This window comes from Capsicum annuum, chromosome 10 (assembly GCF_002878395.1).
Source record: "Capsicum annuum cultivar UCD-10X-F1 chromosome 10, UCD10Xv1.1, whole genome shotgun sequence".
NCBI lineage: Eukaryota > Viridiplantae > Streptophyta > Magnoliopsida > Solanales > Solanaceae > Capsicum > Capsicum annuum.
Window position 1 is genome coordinate 200,052,317 of NC_061120.1, and position 16,188 is coordinate 200,068,504.

Genomic DNA, 16,188 nt, shown 5'->3' on the forward strand with positions numbered 1-16,188 from the left:
AAAAATAAAAGGCATATATATAATTTTTATTGATCCTACTTTTTTCTTCAAAAAATAGCCTGGGACATCAAGTCAAAGGATCCTACAAAGTGGTACAACTTACAAAGATGCAAGTTCTACTAGGGTTAATGTTGGTTATAAGCCTAGAGGCTTGAAATGGAAAAACAAAGATGTTGTAACCACTAATCAATTACAGTAGATGGCTAACAAAAAAAAGAAGTAGTCAAGAAGAAGCATTTTAGTCTGACGGTGTGTTGTGATTCTATTGTGTAATATGCAGTACCAAACAATCAATTTAGTTTTTGAAGTAAACATTCTGGCTCTTTAGTTTTTGAAACCTGTAAATTTAGGTTCTTTAAGTAGTATCAGGCAAATTGTGAGCTCCAACATGGAGCACGTTTTTTGGATTATTAATTAGTATTAAATAAAGCTCAATATGGAGCATATTTATGAACTTCTTTTTGGTGTTTCTTTGAGCTCAATATACCTGTAAATTTAGGTTCTTTAAGTAGTATCAGGCAAATTGTGAGCTCCAACATGGAGCACGTTTTTTGGATTATTAATTAGTATTAAATAAAGCTCAATATGGTGCATATTTATGAACTTCTTTTTGGTGTTTCTTTGAGCTCAATATAGAGCATATTTATGAGCTTGTTGTTAGTGTTTATTTGAGCTCAAATTAGAGCGTATTAATGAAGTTGTTGCTATTGCATTCAGCTCAATATATAGTGTATAGATGAAGTTGTTGGTGGTGTTATTTTCAGCTTAATAGAAACGTATAATTAGTTGTTATTGGTGTTGATATCAGCTCAATATGGAGCATATAGTAAAACATTGTTGGTGTTGTTGCTTTCCTATTTGGATACTTTATTTAACAAGAGAAGACTAGGTGGGTAGGATCTAAGGCTAGGGATATGGATGGGTACAAGCTTTGGTACTCAGGGAGTGAGAGGCGTCGGAATGGTGTCGGTATCTTAGTGGATGAGGACCTTAGAGGACAGGTAGTAGAGGTTAAGTGGGTCAGTTATAGGCTGATAAAGATTAAGTTGGTCATTGGAGGTTTTACGCTCCATGTGTGTAGTGTTTATGCACCACAGGTGGGCTTGGAAGAGGAGGTGAATGGTTTTGGTATCTTAGTGGATAAGGATCTTAGAGGATATCTAGTGGAGGTTAAGAGGGTCAGTGATAGGATGATGAAGATTAAGTTGGTCATTGGAGGTTTTATGCTGCATGTGTGTAGTGTTTATACACCGCAGGTGGGCTTAGGAGATTTTGGGAAGATTTGGATACGATGGTGAGAAACGTACCTAGCTTAGAGAAGATGGCCATAGCAGGGGATTTCAATAGGCACATTGGGGTCCTACCGGAAGGCTATGATGATGTGTATGGTGTTTTTGGTTTCGGTGTTAGAAATAGTGAGGGTGCTGCTCTGTTGGATTTTGCGAGGGCCTTCGGGATGGCAGTAGTGAATTTAAGCTTTTCGAAGAAGGAGGATCAATTGATTACCTTCCGAAGCGCGATAACCAAGACTCAGATTGACTTTCTGTTGCTTAGGAAGGGGGATAGGGTGTTATGTAAGGAATGTAAAGTCATTTTGAGTGAGCACCTTTTGACCCAGCACAGGCTGCTTGTGATGGACTTATCTATCAAGAAGTGCAAGAAGAGAAGGGCCGGGAAGGGTCGACCTAAAATTAAGTAGGATAGCTTGACGCCAGCTAGTGTGCTAAAGATAAGGGAAAAAATAGCAGGAATAGGGGTGTGGGAGTGTAGGGGGGACATGGATATCATATGGGATAGGGCTGCTAGCTGCATCACGGAGACTGCTAGAGAAGTGTTGGGTTTTTCGAGGGGTCGGGCAGGTCGCCATAAGGGGGACTGGTGGTGGAATAAAGAAGTGAAGAAGAAAGTGGAGGTTAAGAAGGGGGCATATGTTAAGTTGATTAAGAGTAAAGATGAAGAGGATAAACGAGTAAATAGGGAGGTTTACAAAGTAGCAAGGAAGGAGGCTAAGTTAGTAGTTACGGTTGCTAAGTCAGCAGTATTTGAGATCTTGTATGCGGAGTTAGAGGAGAAAGGTGAGGAAAAAAGGTTGTACAGGCTTTCTAAGGTTAGAGAGTGGAAGGGCTGTGACCTTGATCTAGTGAAGTGCATTAAAGAGGAGGATGGTAGTGTTTTGGTGGAGGATGTGCACATTAAGAAGAAATGGTAGGAGTACTTTCATAGACTTTTGAACAAGGAAGGGGATAAAGGCATTGAGTTAGGGGAGCTGGAGCATTCAGAGGAGATCCATAATTTCAGTTATTGTAGGCGTTTTAAGGTTGAAGAGGTCAAAGAGGCTATTAGTAGGATGTGTAGGGGTAGGGCAACGGGGCCTGACTAGATTTTGATGGATTTTTGGAAGTTTGCTGGTGGGGCAGGTTTAAGGTGGTTGACTGATTTGTTTAACGAGATTTTTAAGACTGCAAGAATGCCTAAGGCTTGGAGATGGAGTACGATGATTCCATTATATTAAAATAAGGGTGACATTCAGAGTTGCAACAACTATAGAGGTATTAAGTTATTGAGTTACTCTATGAAGATTTGGAAGAGAATGGTTTAGCGGAGCTTGAGAAGGGTTGTTTCCTTTTCGAAGAATCAGATTGGATTTATGCCTGGTCATTCAATGACAGAGGTAATTTACTTGGTGAGGAGACTGGTGGAATAGTTTAGAGAAAGAAAATGGGACTTACACTTGGTGTTCATCGACCTGGAAAAGGTGTATGATAAAGTCCCAAGAGAGGTTCTTTGGAGATGCTTGGAGGTGAAAGGGGTCTCAGTGACGTACATCAGAGCTATTAAGGACATATATGATGGAGAAAAGACCAGGGTGAGGACAGCGGGAGGAGACTCAGAGCATTTTCTAGTCGATACAGGGTTGCATCAAGGATCCACTCTTAGTCCATTCCTTTTTGTGTTAGTGATGGACGTGTTGACTTGGAGTATTCAAGGAGAGGTACCTTGGTGTATGTTATTTGTGGATAATATAGTGCTGACTGATGAGACGCAGGGGAGGGGGATATGAATGACAAATTGGAGGTTTGGAGTTAAACCCTTGAGTCTAAGGGGTTCAGGTTGAGTAGGTCCAAGATAGAGTATTTGGAGTTCAAGTTTAGTGACTTGAGGCAGGAAGACGAAGTGGTGGTGAGGTTGGATTCCCCGGATGTTTGTAAGAAAGATAATTTTAAGTATCTTGGGTCTATAATTTAGGGGAATGGTGAGATTGATGAGGATGTATCTAAATATATTGGAGCAGGTTGTATGAAGTGGAGGCTCGCCTTGGGAGTGTTATGTGATAAGAAGGTGCCCCTTAGGCTTAAAGGAAAATTCTATAGAGTGGCAGTCAGTCCGTCCATGTTGTATGGAGCAGAATGTTGGCCTGTCAAGCACTCCCATATCCAAAAATTGAAGGTGGCAAAAATGAGGATGTTGCATTGGATGTGTAGGCCTACTAGAGATGACAAAGTTAGGAATGAGATTATCCGAAAGAAGGTGGGAGTGGCTTCGGTGGAGGACAAGATGCGGGACGGAAGGCTGAGATGGTTTGGGCATATGATGAGGAGAGACGCAGATTCCCCAGTTCGTAGGTGTGAGAGGCTGGCGTTGGATGGCTTCAGAGGGAGTAGAGGTAGGCCAAATAAATACTGGAGAGAGGTGATTAGACATGACATGGAGCAACTGCAGCTTTCTGAGGACATGATCCTAGATAGGAAGGTGTGGAGGTTGCAAATAAGGGTAGTAGACTAGTCTGAGTGTGGGGGTTGTAGCAAGCATTGAGGAGAGATCTTGTGTAGCCGAGTTAGGGTATTCATAGGGGTCTTTGGTTTGTAAGTGTATGGTACTACTAGGTGAGTGTCCTATTCCCTATTTCTTAGTTCCTTTTTTCTTATTTCGTGCTACCCTTATTTCTCGTATTTCGTGTTTCTCTGATTTCTGTTTTATTATTCCTTACTCCTTAGTTTTGTTATGTCATCCATCCCCCTATTTATTATTCTTTATCTTGAGTCGGGGGGTCTATCGGAAACAACCTCTCTACTTCTTTGGAAGGTAGCGATATGGATTGCGTACATCTTACCCTTCCCAGATCTCACTTTGTAGGAATACACTAGGTTTGTTGTTATTATACTTCATTTTACAAGACCAACATTGACAGTATTTAGAATCAAAACATTGACAGTATTTAGAATCAAAATAAATATTTTATTTCATCAAAATGTAACATTCTTACAATACCAACATTACATCAACAAATGAAACCTAACAAGGCTTAATACTCACCACAAAAATACACCTAAACTTCATGAAAACAAAAAGGAATTTAAGTCATTTTGCAACTTCAACACTTGAAGGCAATCATAACTTCAAGGCCATCAAAACTTCAAGGCAAAACTTCAGCAATTTGGCTTTAATGTCCATATTTCCCACAACAACAAACAAGTAGCAACGACACCAACAATATTATATCTTCTAGCTCGATTTTTTTTATCTTCAAAGGGCATAACTTTCTTCAACAAACCCCAAATCACCCTATTTGCTTGTGAAGAGTGTTGTTCTTCATACCAATCAAAGTAATCACACCTGGTTAATTTCTACAAAATTAATAACAAAAATGATTACAAAATCAATAATTAATCGACTTATTAAGTTAAGAAGTAAAAAATATTACCTTTGAATTTTTAGACGTAAAAAATCTACGATCGGAATTTTATTGAGTCCAAGAAGTCTTTAGTAATGCTTCATTACCATATTTACAATAGCGATAATCTTTTTCGCAAAAAGCCATGGATGACGAGCTCGACATTGTCCAATTCAATTCAAATAAAATAAGAAAATGTTCAAACTTTTGAAAAATTGAAGAAGAAGAGAGAAGTTTTTTATAAAGAAAATTCTAAGAAGAGTGATAAATTAGGGTTAAAATTTGATTTGGGAATGAAAAAGAAGATGAAATCTGGGTATATTACCATTGGGGGTCATTTATATGTCATATCAGCAAAAAAAAGAGGCTTCCACGCGTCTTTGCGGAGTGTTCCGCACGCATTTTGCCAACAAGGCAAAAGGTAGCAAAGTGACACACTTTAAGGCTACTTTAGTAGTTTAAAATGTAACCCGTTCACTTGAGGTGCCTAAGTAAAAGATGGTGCGTACTTAAGGGGTCTGCCGATGGGTTTCGCCCAAAAAAAATAATTCTAACATTGTATGTACAATATAATTTTTCAACAAAAAGGTGAACCCCTTGCGGGCTGCAACCTTTGCTTTGTTTCAGTATGAAATTTTTAGACAATTTTTGTTTTTTTGAAATTTGTGCTCCAAAATAAGCCCTGAATGCTACATTGAGGAATATCCAAAAAGTCATTTTGGAAATCGCCTGATTCTATCTCTTTTCGTTTGTTTTGAAGAAACGAAGGAACCCAAAGAATCTAGTCATAAAATGAATATTTTAGGTGATATATTATTTTTAAATATTAAAAAATATATTTTTAAAAAAAGTAATCAGCTTACCTAATTTGAGGCATAGGGAGCATAAGCTATATAACTCAAACAATTTGACAACTAGTTAAACACAAAGATTATTGATAATTTTCATTAAACAAAGCATAATTATACATGTAGAATTTAATATACCATTTTATTTTTAACTCCTCAAAATTGGAACAAATTTTTGAGGAAGCTAGGGAAGTTAGGTGAACACGTGCACTAGACCACATTACCAGACTGGTGGTTGAACAAACATTTTGTCTCCTGATTGAGTGAAAAATAATTACCCCTATATTCCTAATTCACAAATAATAATACCAATAAAAAGTTACTATTATTGTTATTACTGTTATTATTGTTCACAGGTCATGGTCATTTTTTTTGGATAATAACTATGAATATTATCATTAATAACAGATAAAAAATACACCTAAAGAACGCCTAATATAAGAACCACTTTTGATCATCTTGTTTGAATGTTTGTTACTAATTGTATTGTATAATGTTCTTTAGTTTAAAAGCAGTATTTAGTTTGATTGTTACTTATTATTCATATTGTTGATCGTTAAATTTATCGTTATGTAACAACGAAAAGTCTCATTTTAGGTAACAATTGATTTGATGTGATCGCGTTGTTATCCTTTTTTTCCTCTCACCGTCTTTGCTTATTATCTTCTATTTTATTTCTCGTATTTTTTTTAGTAATTTTATCTCGTACTCTAATTTTCATTTATGTTTATCTCCAGCTTGCAATTGGATGCTGGTTCATTGTACATTTTCTAAATGTCTATTTTCAAACGTACAATTGTATTTATTTGACTCATGCTGAAGCTATTAAAACCTCCTGCTGCGCATGTACAAGTTATGTTGAGCTATTTTCAAACATATAATTATATTTATCTAATTCATGCCGAGCCTATTAAAATCTGAACGAATTGGACGAATTAATATGATTTGAGTTAAATTTACCACCCCTAACAGTACTGTGTATATGTTAGAAGGTACATGCCATATTGATTTGACGTAAACATCATTTTATTATTATTACGTGAAAACAAATAGTACTACGTACAAAAGTAAAGAATATACCAATAAGTCAGTAACAAATCGATCGACGAGTTATATGTGGCTAATTGAAAAGGTTCTTTCAATTGAAGGAATCTGTTATTGCCTCCGTTCATAAATACTAATTATCACATTTTTTGTTTTCTCTCAAGAAATTGTGTATTTTTACCATCATATTCTTATTTAAGTAATGAAAAGTGTGATCTCTGTTCAATAAATGAAAAGTGTGTTAAGGATAAATAGAAAAAATATACTCAATTATATGTGTCTTGATTTTTTAAAATAATAGTTAACCCCCCCCCCCCCCCCCCCCCCCCTCCCCTTCTCAAAATAGATTGCATGTTTGCTAAAAAATTTGTCTCAAAATAGTTGACATTATTAAAAGATCAACAGATGATTATTGATTAACCATTTTTTTCAACTCTATCCTTAGTAGTAATAATTATTCTAGAATTAAGAGGTATGTACATAGATGGAGATTAAAAAATTAATAAGGGATATATTAGTCAAATCACACTCCTAATTAATTTTTTCTAGAGATAAATGTATTTATTTTAGGTGCAACCTTTTCACTTGAATGGACATTAGTTTATTTTAGGTGCTAGACTACTAGTTCATCTTCCATATAATTAGGTATTCAACAAGGGGATGACTCGAGAACTTTCATGGGCTTTAACTTTAACGTATGATTCTGGGGTTTTTAGGCAAGTCAAGGAGTCAAAGCAAAGGTAAAGATACGACTAATGATGAGAATTGGACCATAGTAACATGCAAGCAAGGCGTGGGAACCGTAGTTCACACTTTGGTTCGAGACAATGAGATGAGCGTTGTGACAATAAAAAAAGGTCCGATCAAATTCTTCAAAGGACATTATTTGCCCAAATCTTTTGATGCTCTTTCGGATAGAGAGGAACAACAACCTAGGTCGAGCAATCCTTAACTTTATGATGCCGCACATTCAGAATTAGCAAACACGTTAATACAACATGCATGTTGGTGAGCTACATTAAATTAAGGGTGCTTGAAAGAACTACTTTTGTAGAATTGTAGTGTGACGTGCAAATTTCATTGTGTCAGTGAGTCTCAATTTATATTTGATTTAAAAAGGAAAACATTTTTATATTTATAAGAAAAAAGTGATAAGGCTAAATTACTCGCTAAACTATACCCGAAGTTGTTATAATACATTTAAACTTTATAAGGGTTCTATTATCCCCTAAACTTATTCTTTCTGTATTATTGTGTTGTCATGGTTGTCATGCCAGCATAAAAGGAGCACAATAAAATATTCCTAAGTTGGTAGCCATGTCAGCAAAAAAGAACACAAAAATATTTTTCAAAAAATGAGTTTTTTTGGGTAATAGGACTCCCGTAAAATTTAGGTATGTTATAGCAACTTCTAGTATAGATTGAGGGGTACTTGTACCTTATCTCTAAGAAAAAAATACAGTAGATAAATGTAACGCCTGAAAAATCTGTCCCGAGACGTCACACGGTGCTTAGGACCACAAGTGATCCCAAGCTAACCCTTCTACTGGCATAACTCATAAGCAACTGAATAATATATATAAAATGACTGAGTTTACAACACGGAAACATAATAATGGTGGAATCTGTGAAAATACAATACTGATACAACTTTTACATTCTGATAAGGTTTGAAAGAGGGACTGAAAATGCATAATTGATCCTAACTGACTTCTGTGCAGACTCTACTATACTGACTATAGATAGCTAGGACGCGACCCCAACTATCACTAATCAATACATTAGAGTAAGGAAGTAAAGTACATAAATAACATCTAATTAAAGTCCCCAAAGTAGGAGAACTCGTCATCTGCTGGATGGAATCTGCAAGCTGTCTGAATATGGTATACGTGCTACAACTCATACCTACATTATGAGATAATGTAGTGCATAGACATTTATGTGGATTAGTACTTTAAGGATGTACTGAGTATATGGGGGTGAATGCATAAGTAAAACATAATATCAATCATCATAATTTGTAAAACAATGCATGCTAAATGTAAATGACTCACACAAGCTGGAATATCTGAAATACTGAAATATGCAGCAATAGAAAGCAAAATATACTTTATAAATCCTGTGAGCCATAACATTTAGTTTTAAAGGCTGAGCTTGTATTGTCTCTTTAAGTCATACTGTCTAAGTGTAGAAAGGAATCACTCTAAAATCTGAATTCTAAAAGCAGAAATTTGAAGTTACTATTTTCTTTAAAACATAATCTGAGTAAAACTTGTTAGCCATTACACTTAGTTTTCTAAAAGCTTTTCTGTTACCTTTTCTGTTCTAAGATCTGTAGTCTGAAACGAAACTCTTTAGAAACTGTTCTAACAAAGGAAATACTTTATCTTAAGACTTTAAAAATCTTAAAATCATAACTTTCAAAACATATGCTTTTATCTTAAGGCTTTAAGCTAATATACTATTTTAAGAGTTGGGAACATTTTTTTTCTTGGAGGTTCTTCTAACCGACATACACCATGTGACCATCCATGGAGTCCCACGTCTTTCCCCCATTAGGTAGGGTTGTTCTACCCTTGCCATCGGAATAGAACTTCTTATCTTAAGTGATGAAAATCTTAGCCATCCACGTAGAAGTGAGAATAATCTTAATCCTACGGTGGCACGTAGTCCTGGGGCATGAAACCTTGGTAACATACCCATCTCGTTGCTAAATACTACTCTCATTCTTATGCTCAAAATCTCCAACATTCCACTTCAAAATGGCACAAGGGTTTACAAGAAAATCAATTATGCTCTTTCTTTTCTTTAAATCTTAAGTCATATGAACAAAGTGGATTCTTTATCTTAGCTTACGACCAAATAGGTCAAATCTTTATCAAAATCTGAGAATAATATTATTTGAGGGTGCTCATAACACAAATAGCCTTGAAATAACAATCTTAATTAGGGCTTAGTGACCCATGCATCAACTCATGTTAAAAACATCAAAATTTTCATGCTTGGCGATATAAACATTCATAAATCAACTAAAAATATGAAAATTTCTGCAAAATACATGAAGATATGAATATAAACATGCAATTCAACTTCTAAATCATTGGAAATCTCATAAACTCATAAATAGCAATATTGGGTGTAAACCCTAACTTTAATTTCATGAGAAATCACATAAAATTTCAGTAAATTTGTAATTAAAATAAGTTTTGGGTACAAGAATGAAAGGATTATCCTTGTTCATAACTCCACATACCTCAATTGATGAAATAGATGCTAGGGCTTGAATCTTGGATCCCTATTGATGCTTTAAAGTTGAATTCTTGGAGTTCTTGAGTTGAAAATCCTTTATCTTGAATTACCTCGGAGAATTAATGAAGGAAAATGGGATTTCCTTCGGGAGAAAGCTTTGATGATCTAAGATTTTATTTTCTTTGAGAGAGAATGCTTTGATTTGGAGAAAATTCAATAAAGAATGACTTGAGAATTATTTTAGGGATTAAATCCCATATATGGACGAAATAAAATTATGGGAAAAGGCCAATTTAACCCTGGAAGAAGCTTTTAATTTTCATCAAAATTTTTCAAAATAGGCACTTGGCGCGACGTGCCGTGATCGCATCGGGTCACTGGAAATAGACAACTGGGAACTAAGGGCTTGGCGCGATGCAGAAGAATCGCGGTTCCCTTTTGAAATGTTATTTTAACCACCAACACGCTGCGCTAAGATTGAGTTAGGCTACTGGATTTTGACAAATGGGAAAATGGACCATTCCGCAATGCACCAATATCGCAGAGGCCCACTGGAATTGACGATTGCCATTTTTGCCTTCTCCACGATGCACTGAGAGTTTAGGTGGCATACTGTCAACTTAAAAATGCTCTAACTTCTCAATCGAGTGTCGGATTTGGGTGAATTTGGTATCGATGAAAAACTTATTCAATTTCCCACACAATAAAAAGTTGAAATCTTGGAAATACTGCATGAAATAAAGGTATTCATCTTTGAAGCAAATTCTTGACATTCTAGGGACGAATTTAAGCTAGAAAAATATAGGGTATTACAATAAATAATCTTTAGTGAATAGAATATTCTTTTTAGAGATACAGGGATCCTGAACTCAATTAGATTTGAGTCATCTATTACAACCTTTGGAATGTTATCACCTTGAGAATATGTGCTTCATCAATTGGAATAATTGTCCATTGGATGAGTCGAATTGAGCTATATATTTAACAAGAAAATTGAAAATTAACCAGCAATAATTTTTATCATTCAAAAGGATAAATTTAAAATCCGAGAATCACAACTACTAATTTTAACTAGTTTCACTCAAATTTTCTGAATACTGTGAAAAAGAAATAAATTAAAGTTGTTAAAATGTATATTGTAGCATTAGTTTTTATAATGCAGTAAAACAATTTTCACTGCTTTACTGTTTTAACTACTCTAGATGATTAGTTAGTGAGTAGTTACACAAGTTATTAATAGTAGTTATTAGAAGATTCTAGAAGATCATGTGTGACTCATGTGAGTCTATAGATACCAAGCTTGGTAGTCACATTGTGTAAACTTTTCAAGCTTATCAATGAAGCTAACTTCTTCACAATAACCATAATATAATTTTTCCTTCTTCTTAATCGTAGTCAGTTTCTGTCCCGGTCAAGTCGACTCAAATGATTTTAGCATGGTATTAGAGATATAGCTCGATAGAGGTTTAGAAGAGACATTGATAAAGTTTAGATCTCTATTATGGAGAGATTCTCAATCTATATTACTAGCAGTTTTTGAGTAGTTGCATAGAAAGTTCGATCTATTTTTAGTTGTTTCCAGCAATTTGGTGTGTGCTATTGTTGGAAAATCCAATTTTGATCCTAGTGGAACTTGATCTCTGCCTCAACAGTTTCCTAAATCAATAATGGCGCCCAAAATTGATCCAAGTGATCCTTTATTTATAGGAACATCAGATATGTCCGGAGCTACTTTGATTTCAATTAAGCTTGTGGGATCAGAGAATTATGGAGTATGGAGCCGATCGATGAGGATTGCATTAATGAGGAAAAGGAAATACGGTTTCATGACGGTGCTTGTATAGAAATGTATATAGAGAAAAATTGCACGAGAAATGGGAAACTTGCAGTGCAATAGTATTGTCTTGGTTAATGAGCTCTATTAGTGAAGAATTGTTAAGTGGTATTGTATATGCAACACGTGCATTTGAAGTTTGAGATTAATACTATTTTTAGGAGGCTTGAACGATTCCTATGATCAGGTTAGAAGACAAATTCTGTTAAAGGGAGTTACACCTACACCTAGTCTGGCCTATGCCATAATTTTAGAAGATGAAATTCAGCATTTGGCTTGTGAAACTACTACAAATAAAAACACAGATCCAATTACAATGCATGTAAGTAGAATCTCAGAAAGCAGTTATGGATCCCAAAATCACAAAGGGAAGAAATATGACTATTGCCATTTTACTGGGCATACTAAGTAAACTTGCTTCAAATTAATAGGCTATCCTATTAATTGGAAGAAGAAAAGAAGGGGAGGTTACAATGGCAATTCAAGAGTATATAGAGAAAACAACAATCATGCTTATGAAAGGTCTAGAGGATATAGAGGATATAGAGGTCAAAGACATCAGTTTTTTGGTCAATCTAATAATCAATTCTCTGCCCATAATTTCACTGGACATTAGTCAACTGATAATGTAGGACAGTCGAATCCATCTAGTAGTCAAGGAAATAAAAACATCAATAATATTATTTTGGCTAGAGGCAGAGCTTCTCAGATGAAGAGTATAAGCAGATTGCGACCCTGTTGAACAAAGATTAGCATGATTTCAAACAGGTTAACATTTCAGGTATAGCTACTTGCTCGGTATCTCATGTTATTTCACATGACTGGATAATAGATTCTGGTGCCACACATCATGTTACAACGCATAAAGATTTGTTTCTCAATTTCATAAGATAGATATGAATAATCAGGATAAGTTAAATCTTCCTAATGGTGCTACGACAAACATTACACATGTTGGAGATGCATAAGTCCTTAAAAGTGAGTCTATGGGGGATGTATTATTTGTGCCTGAATTTAAGCTAAATTTGTTGTCAATATCAAAAATAACCAAACAACTCTCATGATTTGTATCATTCTATCCTAGTTTTTGTATATTTCAGAACCTTCACAGTGGGAAGGTGAAGGGGATTAGTAAGGAAAAAGGAGGTCCATATATCCTCAAGAATATTTTTAGAGTAGATGAGATGCACAGAGATGGTTAAAAATTTGTTGCAGAAGTGAGTATACAAGATTGTATTTCATGGCATAGGAGGCTTGGGCATCCCTCAACTCAATATATGAAGTCACTAAACTTATTGTGACACAAAGAAGACATATAGTCTTTAAATAAGTGTCATATTTGTCCATTAGCTAAAAAAACTAGAATGATGTTTCCTACAAGTAGTTCTTGCGCTGAAAGATATTTTGATGTTGTGCATATAGGTCTTTGAGGGCCTTATAAGATTCTAACTTTTGATAAGAAGCATTATTTCTTAACTGTTGTGGATGATTACAGAAAGTATACTTGACTTCATTTGTTACAACTAAAATCTGAATGTGTTGTTGCTATTAAGAGTTTTTTGAGTATGATTCATAATCAGTTTGATGCTAAGATAAAGGTTATTAGATCTGATAAAGGGACAAAATTCCTCAAGTCTAAGTGTAGAGAGTTATTTCAGTCTTTGGGCATAATACATCAAAGAAGCTATCCATATACACCACAACAAAATGGTATAGATGAAACAAAACATAAATAGATATTGAATGTTGCTAGATCTATTAGATTTCAAGCTCAAATGCCCATCAGATTCTGGGGTCTAATTATTAAAGCTATAGTTTATATTATTAATAGACTACTATCTTCATCTATTGGAGGTAAGAGTCCTTAATAAATGTTGTTTTTGAAGGTTCCATCCATAACACATTTGAGAATTATTGGTTGCAAGTGTTATGCTTCAATAGTACCTAAGGTTAACAAGTTTTCAGAAAGAGAAAAGTCTGCAGTATTGATGGGTTATTCAGCTACTCAAAATGGTTATTGCTGATGGATTTTTCAATAACAAGCTGTTTGTAACTATAGATGTTGTGTTATAGGAAAATAAGTTTCCTTTTGCAGAAAAAATAACTTTAGAATCATCAAAGAACACTCTTAAGATTGATGCAAGTATCGTAAATCATGGAACTAATGATCTTTATTCAGCTTGCTCTGAGATATCAAAATCTCAGTTTCAGGTTCGTAAGTCATTAGAAGAGGATTTACATCAATTACATATTCCAGCAAACACATTAATTGATGTACCCTCTAGTTCACCAGATGTAGGTGCATCAACATCATTTTCACCTACAACTGACGTTCCAAGAAGATTATCTAGAATAACTTAGCAACCTGCTTGGTTAATGGATTATACTTCACCAGGGAAGTAGAAAGGAACTAGATATCCCTTAACTAGTTATCTATCCTATGCTAATACTACTGTAGGTTACCCGTGTTTTTTCTCCAATATTTCAGCACTAGTTTGTAAGAACCCACAAAATTCTAGTCATTTAAGCCCTATATAGCTGATATTAGGTGTATTATGCATTCTAGCGCTACTATTCTAGCCTATTTAGCCTTGTTTTGAGGATGATTAATGTGATTAATGGATTGAGAAGGATATAAATGAGCATTTATGTGTCCAATTATGTGTTTACAATGTTTAATGGTGGTTTCACATGATTTTTGATTCAATTTGAGCATTTAGAGTTCAATCGAGAAAACTAATACAACTAGCTTGAGTTAGGTATTTTTCTAGTCTATTGTGTTGGTTTCTAATGTGTTTTAATGAGTTACTAAGGTTTTTGTTATGTACTTATATGTGAAAATACTTATCTATAATGTTCAAGGGTTAATTGGATCAAGAAAAGAGTCAAAACAAAAAGTTAAAGCTCAATGAGAATTTAGCCTATGTTTAGCTCGTGTTTCTAGTTTATTGTTGAGGATGTTGTATTGTTTTGAGCTCTAAATTATTGTGTTTAATGATATAGGTTTTTTGCAAAAATTTTGACTTTTGGAAAGAAGAGTCGCCACTTAATTTTAAAAAGGAATTAAGAAACCTTTCGAAAGTTACTTTAAACGATTCAAAACAGAAAAATTGTTTTAAGTTAGAGATTCTAGATAAGCGGTTCCTATTAACATTTTATGAAGGTTTTAGGCACCTAAAACGTCCGCTAACTTGAGGTTATCCGGATTGTTTGAAAACATCTTTTGATTAACTTCTGAAAAGATTAATTTGTTGAAATAGTGATTTGATTTTTTATTAATGACATGTGTAAAATAGATTTAGGCGACTTATTAGGACTTTTAAATTAAGTCTAAAAAAATAAATAAGAAAGTAAACACATAAAAGGGTAAAGGGAGGATAAACTAAAAAATTTAGGCCATCAAACCCAAATCAACGAAACCTATCCTAATCTAGTTGGGCTTTCGACCCATTTTCACCTGTCCCAATCTAGTTTTCGAGTGTTTGGCTCGAGTCTCTCTTCACCTGTATTAAATACAACTTTGGATTCGAGGTCCCAAATAAATGAATAAGTAAATGATTAAATGAATAAATAAGAAGAAGACAATAATAAAAATTGAGACTTTTCAAGTCTCTTAGTGACCTTATCAATGGGTTTTGACCCATTTTCCTTCATCGTCTATCTTGTATCACTCGCATGCCATATAGTTGACCTTGGATTTAAACTTCAAACTTGACTCAAAGAGGTGAACCTCATTGACCCATTACGAAACTCAAGAGGAGAGGAGTCTATTTGAACTCAACACATTTTTTGCATGCAAAGAAAAGATAAAGAAATTAATGTACGTGCAAGGCATAAAAGTGACATATTTAAAAGCAAAAGACAATATCAAGAACCAATCTTAGAATGACAATGATAAGCATACTTGCACACGAATGAGAGTAAACAAATAAAATTCAAAGCAAAGACACCAACTTACATGGCTAATGAGTTATGTTCATATAAGAATGAATAAAGGTAAAAGGAAGAATACCATATTCAATGAATTAATGCGAGAACAAATAATGTAAGTTGCGAGAATAAAGGGATGAGGCGATAAGAAAAATACCCATAACGTCTAAAATTGCACAAACATAGAAACTAATCCATAGAACAAAAGAAAATAAAGGCTAACTTTTCAAGAAAGAGAACCCTTAAATTTCAATTAAGGCGACATTAATGAAAATTCATACATCTAAGTCATGGACAACTTTAGGAAAAACATGTAAAAACCTATGATTTATCGTTCTAAGGCATCATTGGTTATCGTTCTAAGGCATCATTGGTTCTCTTTTGATATTATGAATCAAGGAGAGACACGATCCAGTCTTTACACTCACAAAGTGCACATATAACAATCCAAAGGGAGTAAGAAAATTTGAATAAAATTTTAGCATTTCTAAAAGTGAAATATCATTTTATAATCATACTATGCATGTCACGAAAATATCTAAATAATTCTATTTTGCCAAAAATACAAACTTTCTCATCATTTTGACAAACTTAAAAGCATGCAAAAAGAA

At 34.5% G+C, this 16,188-nt stretch overlaps 1 protein-coding gene across 1 annotated transcript; it reads left to right on the top strand.

Moving 5' to 3' along the window:
• The first annotated feature begins 914 nt into the window (after nt 1-914).
• Nucleotides 915-1,699, top strand: LOC124887865 (craniofacial development protein 2-like). Its single transcript, XM_047397785.1, has 3 exons — nt 915-1,001; nt 1,098-1,178; nt 1,241-1,699. Exons 1-3 carry the CDS (start codon nt 915-917, stop codon nt 1,697-1,699), a joined length of 627 nt encoding a protein of 208 aa, XP_047253741.1.
• Nucleotides 1,700-16,188: the final 14,489 nt, after the last annotated feature.